The sequence below is a fragment of the Malaya genurostris genome, chromosome 2 (assembly GCF_030247185.1).
Source record: "Malaya genurostris strain Urasoe2022 chromosome 2, Malgen_1.1, whole genome shotgun sequence".
NCBI classification, from domain to species: domain Eukaryota; kingdom Metazoa; phylum Arthropoda; class Insecta; order Diptera; family Culicidae; genus Malaya; species Malaya genurostris.
Window position 1 is genome coordinate 129531781 of NC_080571.1, and position 15778 is coordinate 129547558.

At 36.4% G+C, this 15778-nt stretch overlaps 1 protein-coding gene across 2 annotated transcripts in view; it reads right to left on the reverse strand.

The window, feature by feature from the left end:
• LOC131428052 (uncharacterized) overlaps positions 1–15261 on the reverse strand; it is an 80788-nt gene extending 65527 nt beyond the window's left edge. The window contains exons 1-3 of one of the 2 annotated variants that reach the window (XM_058591693.1): positions 14979–15261; positions 14764–14869; positions 14586–14710 (exon numbers count right to left, since the gene is read on the reverse strand). In XM_058591693.1, the coding sequence (XP_058447676.1) occupies positions 14586–14710; positions 14764–14810 (172 nt within the window). In that variant the 5' untranslated portion in view covers positions 14811–14869; positions 14979–15261. Of the gene's footprint in view, positions 1–14585; positions 14711–14763; positions 14915–14978 lie in introns of both variants that reach the window. The other variant, XM_058591692.1, reaches the window with a different exon arrangement.
• Positions 15262–15778: the final 517 nt, after the last annotated feature.

The window sequence follows — 15778 nt, forward strand, 5'->3', positions numbered from 1 at the left end:
TACACTAAGACAATTGGCAGATGATGGCGTGGTTTCAGTTACTGGACCCAAAGCTATTGATCTTCAAAAACCATTGCAAGATACCTTAGATAACTTGTCCGTTTGGGCTGTTCATCTGGGTATCGAATTCTCTGCGGATAAAACAGAGCTGTTCGTCTTTTCAAGAAAGCATAATCCCGTGCAGCTTCAGCTTCGTATGATGGGAAGAATGATCCAACAGGTTTTGACTTTCAAATATCTCTGGGATCTTGGTGAGGTGCTCATCCGGAAGATCTAATAAAATCGTATCAGGCAACGATGCTTTCAGTGATGGAATATGGATGCGTTTGCTTTCGTTCCGCTGCAATCTCTCACATTATTAAACTGGAGCTAATTCAGTATCGTTAGCAGCAGTTCATTATAGCTTCAGTGTAATCGTCACATTACCTCCAAAAAATTATTTTCTCTTCGCAGATAGTCTGAGATCAATTGAAGCCATTCGCTCTTACGCTGCTGGCAAAAATGAACCGTTTTTCTTGGGCAAAATAAAACAGTGTCTTAACGACATATTGAATAATAATTATCAAATCACAATAGTTTGGGTCCCGGCTCATTGATGCATTCCAGGCAATGCCAGATCCGATAGTTTAGCCAAACGTGGTGCTATTGAGGGTGAAATTTATGAGAGACCGATTGCATTCAACGAATTCTATAGCGCGTTCCGCCAAAGAACACTTGCCAGCTGGCAAGCTTCTTGAGATAAAGATCTGGGTCGGTGAATGCACTCAATTATTCCTAAAATATCGACAAAGGCATGGTTCAGGAGACTGGATGTGAGTAGGAATTTCATTCGTGTGATGTCCAGACTCATGTTCAATCACTACACGTTAGGTACACATCTCCATCGAATTGGACTTTCCGAGACTAATCATTGTGCTTGTGGCGAAGGTTATCGCGATATTGATCATGTCGTTTGGACATGCGTGGAGTATCGTGATGTTCGATCTCAACTTATAAATTCCTTGTGTACCCAAGGTAGACTATCCAATGTCCCAGTTCGCGACATTCTTGCTTGTCGTGACCTTACATACATGAAACTTCTTTATCATTTCATTAAGTCCATTGGAGTTCCAATTTAAATTTTACTTTATGTTAGACCTCTTTCTTTTCCTTGAGTTCAACCAACAGCCAGCTATCTTATATTGAATAAAAGTGATGAACTGATACAAACAAACCTGAATGGTTATAAGATCATGTAAAAAGAAATGTATTTTATTCAATGTAATTTATAATAGCAAATCGCTTGATAAAAACAGTGTTCAGATTAACTAACGAATATCGTCAAACTAATATGATATTCGAAATGTGGCGCTTGCTGAATTTTTTCAATAAGTTCTTTGAGGGTAATATTGTCCCCCATGACTGGAGACAAAAGATAGTTATCGCCATTTAAAAACCAGAGAAACCAGCCTCCGATCACAATTCGTATCGGCCGATTTCTATGCTTTCCTGTACCTGGAAATTGTTTGAAAATATGATTCTCTTTCTTCTAGACAATTGGGTCGAGACAGATGGCTTGCTTTCAGATACACAATTTGGTTTCCGCAGGGGCAAAGGAACGAGCGATTGTGATGGGTTGCTCTCAAATGAAATTCAAATAGCATTTGCTCGTAAAGAACAAATGGCATCAGTTTTCCTATACATCAAGGGGGCTTTTGATTAACTATCACTAAATATCCTATCTGAGAAGCTGCACCAGCATGGGCTTTCTCCAGTTTTGAACAACTTTTTGTATAATCTATAGTAAGAGAAACACATGTATTTCGCGCATGGTGAATTGTAGATAATATGATTCAGTTACATGGGTCTTCCTCAGGGCTCATGTACATGGGCCTCAACAACTCGTCCACGTGGGGTCTTCAAAAGGGCATCGAGTTCTCTACGGAGAAAACAGAGCTGGTTGTATTTTCAAGGAAGCGAGAACCAGCACAGTTCTAGATTCAACTAAGGGATTGTATTTCGCGCATGGTGAATTGTAGATAATATGATTCAGTTACATGAGTCTTCCTCAGGGCTCATGTACATGGGCCTCAACAACTCGTCCACGTGGGGTCTTCAAAAGGGCATCGAGTTCTCTACGCAGAAAACAGAGCTGGTTGTATTTTCAAGGAAGCGAGAACCAGCACAGTTCTAGATTCAACTAAGGGATGAAACCATAGCTCAGATCTTCACATTCAAATATTTCGGGGTCTTGTTCGACTCCAAAGGCACGTGTGCAAGCCACATTAGGTATCTGAAACAAAAATGCCAGCAGAGAATCAAATTTCTTCGTACAATAACCGGATCATGGTAGGATGCCCACCCGGGAGAGCTGATCAGGTTGTACCAAACAACGGTATTGTCCGTGATGGAATATGGATGCTTTTGTTTCCGATCCGCGGCGAACAACCATTTCATCAAGCTGGACAGAATTCAGTATCGTTGTTTGCGTATTGCCTCTGGTTGCATGCAGTCAACTCATACGATGAGTCTCGAAGTGCTGGTAGAATTCCTACCGTTGAAAAACCGAAGCTGGGATCCGATGCAATATTTTAAATCCACTGGTTTATTTTATTCAATAATGTAATATAATTTTAGGCACACTGCTTAAGATCTAAGATGCCAAGGGTATTTTCTAATCTTAATTAACGACTAACTTAAAACTAGAATATTATCATTAGACTATGTCATCTCGGTTTCTCTTAAATACAGCTTTCAGTTGGCGATCGGCAGTACAAGCTTTACGTGGCCGATTGAGCCGATTTTTTAAATAATTTTTTTTTTGAGTTGGATCTCGTTGTCACCCTTTTTCTAGGGGGAGAGGAGCTTCCATTTCCCTCCTGCGAGGATTGAGGGCCACTACGTTCGTGGTTCGTCTCGTCATCCATTGCCACATCGATGTTTGCAGTTGCTATTGTTCACTACACAATACTGTACTTGGTTTCTTCTGTTTCCAACGTAAGCGGTTTTGTTTTATCGACTGACTTGGAGGAGATGTAAAACCGAACTGATGAAACTAAAATACTTGAATCTCACTGAACTATACATATTTTAGATTATGGAAAGGCAGCGAACGACCGCAACTTGGTTAATGCCGGGTATAAATAAAAGATATAAAAAAAATATGGAAATGTACAAAGAAGTAATCGACAAACTAAATTGAAACTGTAAACAATAATTCTCGCTAGCTACATATCGGTAAAAACCAGCTGGGATCAATGATTTACTGGCCATATAGTCTGAGTCACTGGGCCGAACAAACTGAAGCTGACAGCTGTCAGTTTCGAACAGATAGAAGAAGAAGAAGAAGAAGTAGAAGAATAAACGAACCGTATTGAATCGTTGACAAATGTTTTTAAACTCTATTTAGGCGATATGGACCGTGAACGGTCTCATCCGGTTGTAAACAGACAAACAAAAAAGTTTGTTTACAAACAGTACCGCTGAACTGTCAAAATGTGTTTATCAAATTGAGGTTAGCAGTGACGGTGAAAAAACCCTCTCAGCAGGCGGTTCTATTTTGTTGGTCGTTGAGCGCTTATTGAACGACATACCGCACGAAATATTCGTTCAGTTTGCTGGATCGGTTTGTTGTTGGTTTTTCTCTTGCAAAAATAGTGTGAAATCTAGGTGTTACCTTCATATAGAAAAAAAATTTGTTGTTATTCTACGTGAAGTAAAAGTACTGTGCAGGTATGTAGTGTTAGTTTAAAAAAAATAAGTTCAAAAAATTTCAGAAATTCTCCAGTAAAACTAGTCCAACGGGGCTCCAACTCCTCATATTAAAAATGGCTTTATTTCGTCTTTTACTTCGCCAGTAACTACGATGTAGCAATAGGATTAAATCAAGAAACACGTCTCTCCAACGGCGATGAAAGTGATCAGTCTGGTATTTCATGAAGGAATGAAGCATCAAAATTCTTGCAATTTTCTTGAAAAATCAACACAATTTATTTAAACTTCTTGCTTTTTGCAAGAATGTTCTTAAGCGCAGCTTTCACATCATATTCGACGATTATTGGTGGTGTTTTGTAGTTTTACAGAAATATCATCCGTTATTTAAAAGCCTAATGATGAAAAATTAAATTTAAAGTATTACAATTAAAATTAAAATAATTATTTTTTGAACTATTCAATCTTTTTCAAGACTACCACTGAATCAGTCTTTTAAAGGATATCTGGAAAATCAGTCCTTCTTAAAACTATTCGTGTATTCTAGAAATCGACAAAACCATTTGAAAGAACTGTTGTTGTAGAATTAGTTGTATTGAACCGTTCTTTCGTTTTTCTGAAACTTTGTATGTTTCTTCGAAAATAATATGAGAGCTATAAATTATATTTTGTAGTAAACAGATTCAATAATAGTGAAGTCTTTTAGCATGTGTTCTACCAATAATCATTCTCTTTTGTATACATTTTCAAAGTACGCGAACTTCTACCAGATTCCTCAAATCAGCAAACGTTTCGAAAGACTATTCTATTGAGAAGAATAAAGAGCTATTATTCTTCAATAAGGACCTCCAGTTCACTCAATCTTCGAGGAGAACTAGTTCTTTTGGACCGGTCGCGGACTAGTGTATTCCAATACTTTTTTAGCCTGGTATAGTGTAAGGTAAAAAATTAAAAATGAATAAACTAAAGCACAACACTCCTCCCGCAAACCCAATTCCTTTTAACAAGTGACTAACTAGTTCTAAGTGACGTCTCGTGACTAAATTTACAACCTGCACTGCTTATATGGTATGATATCAGAACCGTTTCGTTGCAACTGAGCCAGCAATATGTTTTCAACTGCCATAAGCATATCCCACTGAAACCTCTCCTGAATGTGTGCATACAAGTTCTCACAGAGTTGACAGTTTGACCAGTTGTGCAGTGCACGAGGTGCACATGAGGACCATTGCTAACAACATATACGATATCCCTTCAGAGTTGGGTTTTGGCGAGAGAAAAAATTCTTAAAATGTACGCTTGTCGCTTTGGAAAAACAACAACAATTTATGCCTCTAGTGACTGAGATTATCTAAATTTGATTCTCTTATCATCGACACTGAACAGGTTCTTCCGAACTCTGAAAAACCAGTTTCAGCTGTCAAAGAAGGAAATCAAATACTCCTTGCAAACGGTGGATAAAATGAAAGTCGACAGCTTTGTCGATTTTGTGAATCCTATTGAACAACAAGTATTGTCACAATTTCACATTACTGAGACAAATTTTGGTGAAATTAGTGGAATCACTAGCTGGCAACTAAAAACACGGCTAGTAAGAATTCTTTAAAAATATATTAAACATGTTACCTGATGTTAATTTTACCATTCTGCATACTTATTCTGAAATTTGAAGACAAACACTAGAAAAGGTTCTAAGTGCAAATGACAGTTCCTCTTTCTTTACTCTTTCTTTCGATTATTACGATCCTATAGGCAATCCTTCTATATTACACTTTGCATAAAATAACGACTGAAACTATCAACATTCGATTTGCTTTTTAAAAAAAATGTTGGAAAATACAGGAATACGCCGTAATAATTGAAAGAGAAAATAAACAAAGAGAAACTGTCATTTGCACTTGGGATCTTTTCTAATATTTGTCGAGATTTAATAGAAATCCAGCAGGATCATCCAAATTATCCTTATTTTTCATTATGAGCATTCATTGTGCTGTTATTGATGGCAACTAAGAAAGCTCTTATTTATTTAAAATTGCTGAGGTGTTGGCTCCTTTTTCAATGGATTGTGCACCATTGAACCTGTGAGGGACAATAAGAAGTTTCAAAACTTGTTCTGAACTCCTAGTTCAAACACAAAATGGCCTTCATCTTTTCATTTGTTGTATCAGAAAAATCATGATACTAAAAAACGTTACTAAGATTAGGACTAGAAAAATTTTTCCCGGATTTGCACTAAAATTTCCGACTTTTTCCCGGTTTTCCCGATTTTCCCGGTCACTTGCCACCCTGTCCAACGTATTGGACCAACGAAGGACCACCGTTGAACGTTTTTTTCTAAGAGGGAACTTAATAGTGTCGTTTTCGCTTGATGTTAAACCTAACCCAGTTTCCACTCTTACTGCATTGAGAAAAATGTTATAGTAACCGTAACTTGTTTGCCATGCTTATTTCAACTATACGCTTAAATAGTAACAATGACCATTATATGAGATAATCCACCATCTGTATTGTATAAAGTACTATTCCTTATAGTTTCCTTATATTACATTTTGGTGGGGAAAGGGTTCTAATCAGCTTTTTACAGCCCTGTCCAAAATGTATTGCCCTCCCCGTTAATTTGTATCAGGCCGAATTAGCGCATGCGCGCCATATAAACGCCTCTTTCAATATGAGGAAATTATATTATTACCCAACAGTTTCTATTATGCATTCATGTTGGTTGTCTTACCTTTGATCATAGTTTGTATTCTGTTTTACCTTAATTCCAGTGTTCTATTCAGCTGTGATTCGTGTCTTTTGTTGTCATTTTTCACTCCGTACTTTTGCTGGCATGTTATGTTGCTGCCTTAAATGTAAAAGTTAGTTGTATGCAATGGTGTTTATATTCTTACCAATATTCCTTTCTAATTCTTTCAGCATTTTCGTATTTCTTGTTCCTCATCCAGTCATCCGTTTCAAAAAAAAATAAATAAATAAATAAATAAATAAATAAAAAAAAAATAAAAAAAAATTAAATTAGTGTTTTATTGATCTTTGTAGAGCAGCTCATCATGGTTTGACGGATAAGAACTGAGGACATGCGTTTTTATTTAAATGATAATAACACTTGGGTTTAATAGTATTGCTACAGCATGTTCACATTTCGTTATCTTCGGTTGATCCTTGACAGTATATTACCATCCGCTCAGGCACTTTTGAACATCTGGTACACTGACTCGCAATCGAAATGTGTCACAACCAATTTGATACAACACACCCGAGGGAACGGTATAATGTATGTTGTACACACAAAAACACATACATACACACAGGCACATACGCATACACACATGCATACATACCTACATGTATTCCACAAGCAAGCATCACAGCATTGAGTTACTATTTCTATTCTAATAGATTCTAACTAAAATTTGTGTGCCAATAGTCATCTCATTAGTAGAGTCACCATGTTATTTTACCGATTACTCGACTTTCAATAAATTTATTAAGATAAAATCGAATACAAAATCTTTGCCTCGTCTGTAAGAAGCAATGGCACATAAAAGTAGTTCAGAAATGATTCAATACTGCTGTTTTAACGAACAAAAAAATGCTCCAAATTTCATGTTATTCTTGAAATTAATCTATCAAACAGAGATAACAGATCTCACTCTAACTAATGGTTTTCGTACATGAAATGACAAATGGATTTGAGATGAATGGGGGTACCGTTACCCAATTTCTATCTCTTCTATTGGTCGATCGTTAGTCCTGAGCTGAAACGGTGGCCTTTATTACCGTTCTTGCATGCACTCACTCTTACATTTCATTCACACATCATCTCACCCATCAGGTCCCAAACGATACATCCTCACAATACAAACTGGATGAACATCGTTTGACAGCTATCAGTGGTTTGCTCATTGGTTCGGTCATTATTATTTTATTATATTCTACAATATTCTATTTCATTCCACAGTATTCCATGGTACACAAACCACCAATAAACGTCGAAGATGGATTCGATTTACCGTTCATTTATTGTCATCGTGTGAAACCCAATTGGGATACGTTTACTCTACTTAATTTTCACTTCACACTGATAATAAGGGCCGGTAGTATGAAAATAAAACATAAAAAAGAGCTCAGTTAAGCCCTACCGGCCTCTCCAACCCCGGATGTTGGAGCGTAATGCAACCAACATCTTATTCAAGTCGTTCCATATATTATTCATTTAATTCAATTATGAAACTAAAAACTGTAACGCATATCTTTATCAAATTGTAACGCTAATTGATTGTATGTGATGATGTTTGCAATACCGTCAAGCCCACCAACCAAAGGGAGGGAATCTGTATTGTATAAAGTACTATATAACAAAAACTATAACTTGAAAATACTATTTGTATTCATAACTTTTCTGGTATGGTCATTCTGACAATGATTGTCATCTCAAAACTATGATCAAACAGATAAAATCACAATCACAAGGAAAATGAAATCGCTAATGATACATTTGAGAAGCGAAGTAGTTATTGCTACCATATCAGTATGTTCTTCTTTACAATATACTAATGTTACCATAAATACATATATAGCTGTCTAGAAGATTGTGAAGCTTGAAAACACTATTCATTTCGCTCATATGAACACAATTCAAGTGACAAGTACATAATCGTATAGTGTTTTTCAACCGACTATCTACTCTTTCATTAGGACAAAAAGTTTCAGTATAGCGGAAAAAATCGTACGCGGATAACGTAATTGCAGTGATGGATGCGAAGTTTTTGTGTTTTGTGATTGTGCGTATTTTTTCATTTACATTGGTCTTGAAGGTAATTAATAAAAGCTTTATACTCTCGATAACGGTTTTGTTTTCAGTGAAATCGATTCATTATGTAAATGAACTTCTCGTATACGAAAAATGAGTCCATTATCGGTCGCCGGGGAACAACACAACACAGGAAACGGCGATCTTCTTCCACTTCCTGAATCCAAATCGCTAGAATCAGAAGGAAGAAGTAGCAAGATATCTCAGTGATTGATTGATTGATTCTGATAGGTGTCGAGGATAACTTCTTGACTCGGCTGCTGATCATTATTGCTCCAGAACCGACTACGACACGATGCATCTGCCACTGCAGCATGAGAATTCCTTCCTGATGAGGCCTCTGAGTCAAATATCGACAAGTTTGCTATCTGAACTGAGGAAACATTAGTAGTACAATCAGCAGCGGTGCGGTGGCGGTACGACGGTCGTACCGATCCACACCTCATCATGACTACCATGATGATCGATGTCACTCCGATGCGTCAACATAGGCAGCAACACGTTACCTCAATATGGGCAATGTTATAAAATTTGATTCGAAAATAAAACAGATCATCATCAAACTTTCTTGTTTTTCTTGTACTGGAATTTAACTTCACATAACTTTTAAACATTTGCGCATATTTTTCTAACCTTCTCAATTGTCGAATTAAGCATTATTTTGAATTTCAAAAAACTTGACGAGAAAAGTCAAAAGTACCATGGCTCTAGTTATAATAAAAAATAAATGTGGTTAGGCTAACCATCATATTCGTAATAGTTATTCTTGCAATATTCTGTTGAATATTACTGCTCAAAAGCCAAAGGCTTATATAGTAAAAATGAACTTTGTCATTGTTGAAATCACCTGATTGCATTGTCTGTTGAAAACTACTATACTCGCATGGTCAAAATGACCAAATAGTAACTGGTACCATATAATTTTTCTGAGTGTGCTGTCAAACCGTTTGTTTGAAACCAGTTTTGAACCTAGTTTTTGTAAGAAAACGAAACAGGTTACGCAGGGACAGGCGAACAATAAACAACTCGAGGAAAGAACATCGGAACACGCGACGATAAAAAATTACACACGAATAGCTTAACTGCGTCTTTATTAGCGAATTAGGTTACATGTGGAATAACAGAACAAGTTTGTTTCTTCCGGTATCTTCTCTCTCTGTCATCCATAGTGCGGGGGACATGACAGTAACAGTCGACGAGGAAATATCGCCAGGGTACATGACAGTGAACACTCCTCCTCGATATTTTCAATTCTGCTTTCCATTTACGCTATCGGTTAAACACAGCATCTCCACGAATTGTTTCAATTTTTGTGCTCCGAGAGGCTTAGTCAATACATCGGCAATCATGAATTCCGATGAACGATAACGCACCAATACGACATTTTTCTCACAAAGATCTCTGGCATAGAACATTCGAGTGTCTATGTGTTTCGAACGCCTGGGCTGACGATCCACTCCAGCAAACTCAATACAACTATTATTGTCTTCGTAGATTGTAGTCGGTCCTTCCTGTTCAAGGTCCATTTCATCCAAAAGCCTTCGTAGCCAAACGGTCTCTTTACATGCCTCTGTAGGAGAAACGTACTCTGCTTCCATGCTTGATAAAGATATCACAGACTGCTTACGACTCGTCCAGCACACTTTTGCTTGGCCCAACTGGAACACGTAGCCAGTCACTGACTTCCGATCAGTAGGATCACCACTCCAGTCTGCATCGCTGTAGCCAACTAGCGTCATCCTCTGCTGTCTATTTACTAAAAGTTTCAATTTATAATCACTGGTCCACAGCAAATACCGAACGACTCGTTTTAGCTCTGTCCAATCGGCTTCCGATGGCTGGCTTATCTTTCTGCTCAAGATTGACACAGATACTGCCACATCCGACCGGGTATTAATCGACACATACAATAAAGCTCCGACTAAACTGCGGTATTCACTGTAATCCGTAAGTAATTTTCTACCTTTACGATTTCGATAATATCCAACATCTAACGGTATTTTAAATCCTTTCGCTTTATCACAAATTGATTTTTTCAAGAACCATCCTTCATACGGCATTCTATCAATCGAACGAGAGGGGAGCCTATTCTGAAGATAGGCAGCAGTCACAACTTCACCCCAAAATTTTTTATCAAGCCTTGCATCAGCTAACATGCACGTTGCCATTTCGCTCTTCTTCTGCCATTCTTTCGCTCGGCGACCCCATTCTGCTGTGGATAGTATGGCGCTGTTAATTGAGATTTTATTCCTTCTTTCTCATAAAATGACTTGAGCTCTGCATTAACATACTCCCCGCCGCCGTTAGAACGAATAACACAAAGTACTTTACCGTATTTCGTCTTCATTTCGGCAACAAATCGCTTAATGCAATTGACTGCATCAGATTTATGACGAAGCAAGCATACAATCGTGAAGCTGCTAAAATCGTGTTCACATACTTGTCTCAAAATCGTGTTCACATACTTGTCTCAAACCGCAATCGTTTAACTGCAATCCGATCCCAAGCTGCTTCTTTGCACACTAAGATTCCATTCCGTTGTTCGGTAATTTTTTTGACGAAAACTTTCGATAATCAATAGAAAATACCGATATTTTGGCACATGAGCGTCATTTTACAAAAATTATGCAAATTTTTACCGGACGATCAGTGTTACGCAAGTTTTCATTACCGTATTCTGTAAATAGATATACAATTCATACGGTAAATCTGAATAGTCGCCGAGTACGGTAAAACCCTACCGTCCGTATAGTAAAATAATCTTCCAATAACCGAACTTCTGTAAATACTGATTGTCGTGAAAACTAACTGTCAAACAATTGATAAAATGTTCAGTAAGAGTCTTTTTATAAACGAAACGAAAAAAAACTTGAAGAGTTCATCGAATGGATTGAGGTAAAGATGCTAAAATTTTTGAAACATTAAAATCACTAAAAGCTTTTTATTTACTTATAAGCAGAAAATAATTTTGTATCACTTGTCCACTTGCTGCCTACACAAATCGTTCGAGGGTAATTTCTGGTGGACTCGACAGATTGTGCAGTGTTTTGGAAGGTGGAATAAAACCATAGCCACAACAGGTTGGAATTAAATTAAAAATTCATTCATTTTGTGAACATGTGTTGTTTTTTGAAATCCGAAAATAAAAGAATTTTAACCAAAGGAAAAAAAACAAATTACCGAAAAATTAGTTAGATCCATTTTATTTACAGTTTACGGTAGTTGTTTGACAGTTCAGCAATTACCGAACGATCGGTAATCGATTGTATTACCGAACTGATTACCGAACGTTCAGCTGTTGAAAATTCGGTAAAAAATTACCGAATTCTGCGAAATTTTCTAAGTGTGTGGTATTTGTTCCACGGCAGCCGGGTCACGATGCCCGAAACGCCGATGCCATGTATGCTGGCAATTCAGCAAGTGTCCAATCTGCTTAGTTAGCTTCACGTATTCCACCGTCTTCAATACACACTAAGATTTAATTCCTTTGTTCGGTAATATTATTGACGAGAACTTTCGGTAATCTATAGAAATAACCGATATTTCGGTACATGGGTTTTATTTTACAACAATTATGCAAATTTTCACCGAACGATCAGTTTAACGTAAATTTTCATTACAGAATTCTGTATTAGATATACATTTAATACGGTAAACCTGAATAGTCGCCGAATACGGTAAAAATCATGCTGCCCGTTTGGTAAAGTTATCTTCCAATAACCGAACTTCTGTGAAAACTGATTGTCATGAAACTGACTGTCAAACAGTTATTAAAATATTAAGTGAGTGTCTTATTATTACCCAACCGAAAAAAATGTTGAAGGGTTCATCGAATGGATTGAGGTACAGGTGATAAAAGTTTTCAAGACATTAGAGCCACTAACAGCTTTTTGTTTACTTATAGGTAGAAAATAATTTTGTTTCACTTGTCCACTTGCTGCCAACACAAATCGTTCAAGGGTAATTTTTGTTGGACTCGACGGATTGTGCAGTGTTTTGGAAGGCGCTCATAATTCCGGTCAGTCGGAACATCTGACATTTTTTAAACTTCTCGTGGAATAAAACAATTTTCTTCGTTCGTTTTTGTGAATATGTGTTGTTTTTTGAATCCGAAAATCCAGAATTTTAACATAAGAAAAACAAACAAACAAAAATTACCGAACAATCTGTTAGATCCATTTGGTTTACAGTTTACGGTGGTTGTTTGACAGTTCAGCAATTACCGAACGATCGGTAAACAATTCAATTACCGAACTGATTACCGAACGTTCAGCTGTTGAAAATTCGGTAAAAAATTACCGAATACTGCGAAATTTTCTAAGTGTGTACGAACAAATTTCCGTATAGTTCACCGAGAGCCACTTTTTCGCCACAAACACTTCCGTTCTGACTTCTGCATCCAGCTTTATGAAGAACGAACGATCATTTGACATAAGGCTGGAACAACCACTGTCAATATACCACCAACCGAACCGAAATCCGATTGTTAATACGACTTTTCCGTCGATTCAAGAACCAGCTCCAAGTAGAGATTCGAATGCCTACACATTCGATAGCGTGTTCACAAAAGCACGACGCGTTAAAACTTCTCTATCAGCTTCTAGGCCCATAACCTGTGGGACAACGAAACAGGTTACGCAGGGACAGGCGAACAATAAACAACTCGAGGAAAGAACTTCGGAACACGCGACGATAAGAAATTACACGACATAGGTTTGTTACCGTCACTGCTAACCTCAATCAAATGAACACATTTTGACAGTTCAGCAGGATTGTTTGGAAAAATAGATTTTTTTGTTCGTCTGTTGACAAATTGGATGAGACCACTCATCGCTTAAATAGAGTTTCAAAACATTTGTTCATTTTATTCTTGAAACAAATTAAAATGTATGAGTATAACAAACAAAAACGTTAGTTGAAATACCTGAACTTAAGTTCATTTATTCCAACTAAAATGATTGTAAGTTTAAAGCGCGTTTTGTAGTTACAAGCAGCAATATTTGTTATATCAACCCAGTTATTTTTTCATCACTATTTCAATAAAAAGTTCGTTGTGTGAAACCCAAATTTAGTTATTTTAAATTTTTTTTTGTCTGCGTGAATAAGACCTAACCTATAAACCATCAATTTTTTATACAGATGGTGGTCGAAAATTCATGGTTACCCGGTGAACGACCAAAATGGTTAAAGCCGGGGTAAAATAAATGATATAAAAAAAAATTCATGGATTTTTGCTTTACCAAATATGTCACAGTTAGATGTATTATACAAAAATAACCTTTTTCCAATGTAAATTTCAGTTATCGGAAGACTTACCATAGTCTAAATAGTTTTGTTGAAGTGTAGTGAAGTAGTTTTACACCCAAATACTACCCGAAAGATTTTATGAAAACAAGCATTGAGTTTTAAAATCAGTTTCGCACACCCACTTCCAGATGTGAAATTTATTGATAAAGAGGTCCCTCATACTATAAAAACCGAAATGATAAGTGATTAGGATTAAGGAAAATTCGTTTGTATCTTATTATGTTAAATGAACTAGTATATGTGTTTTTTAAGTCGGATCTAAATGAAATTCAGAAACTTGATATGGGACCATAAGACCTTTATTTGAACCATTTGCTCATCGAGCTGAGTCGAATGGTATATGATATTCGGCCCTTCTGGCCTCGGTTTCAAAGTTCGTTTTTATAGTATTGTATAGCTTTTCTATTGATAAAGGCAAACTTTAACACGAGACTCGCTTATTTTCTCAGGCATGATTTGATCGATTTCCACAAACTTAGGCTCAAATAAAAGTTCCTATAGTTCCATAGATTGCTGTTTAATTCCATCCGGGTGTTTACGACGATACAAAATAAAGAAACAAAATAATTTACTTGACACAACTGTTTACAAATTAAAAAAGGTTATGTTAGTTCATACTCATAGAAAGTTTATTTTATTCGCTTTAAAAAAAATTCTTGACGGAATCTTCTAGTGATATTTTGGAAAATATAAGTAATATGAGAAAAATATCATTACGCCACTAGGAGGATTAAAAATGTTTTAACTTACTGTCTAAAATAAAATCCTAACTTACTTTGCAGAGTTTCAGAGAATTCTTCCGATTTACATGTTTCTCGGTTTGAGTCGACAGTTATTCCACTAAATCTATCCGAAAGTCCTCTGAAAACACCTTCCGGGCTATCTTCGTCGGCAACATATCTTGAAAACAAAATTTCGAGTAGTTGAAAACGAGCTAATACATTTCGTAATACTTATTAAACCAAGAAGAGCTTAACACAATATCCGTTTTTCCGCTCATTTTGCTAAACAAATTTGAACAAATAACAGTCCGACGTGTGTGGCTTAAAAATAAACGAGCTAGAATAACACAGTTCATTTAACTTCTATGAAAATGAAAAAAAACTAAAATGATAAGAACTTCGTGTATTACACTTATACATCTGATCAATTCCTAGACTATATTTACCACGTATCACCACACGAAATCTGTGACTGAGACATCACATTATTTTCCTTTCCAGTTCTGCCTACAACTGCACTGTATATGGTATCAGTGTGTAACATACCATCAATGAAGTTCTGTTTAGCATCATAGCACCATTTTCATTCTATATCAACAACAATAGACTAAATCTAGGCTAGCATTCATTAATCACAGATATTGATGTTTTATCTTCAACAAAGGTTATAGCTAAACCGAACAATGTTTATAGATCAGTGATTAAACGAATCAAGACTAGCGTTGCCAGGTTATCTGTACCATATCGATATCAGAATCTCGTCAACATAAGTTCACGGAATTGTCACCAAAGCTCAGTTTGGTGAGCAAAAAAAAGGTCTCGTAACATTCTGTTTTCCTGTCTATCCATGCTATCAACGAAAATCGGTATTTATCTGTACGATCCATGAATTATCGGTATTTTAGGAGTACATATCTGCACTACGGTATACACGCAGAGAAAATTTTTTTAAATATAACCAAATTTGGGTTTCACGCAACGATTTATTTTGTTAAAATAGTGACAAAAGAAAATCTGGTTTGATATAGAAAATATTGCTGCTTGAAACTACTAAACATGATAATTAATTTTACTCAGTGTGTTAGCTTGTTTCAAACGACATTTTGATAAAAACAACAAATATTTCACTTGTGCGTTCCTGTCAATTTCTTGACAAACAATTTCACAGTGAATTCAATTTGAAAAATTTGTTATGAATGAACGAACTTTAGATAAAGTTAGGAATTGTTGCGCTTTGAATTCACAA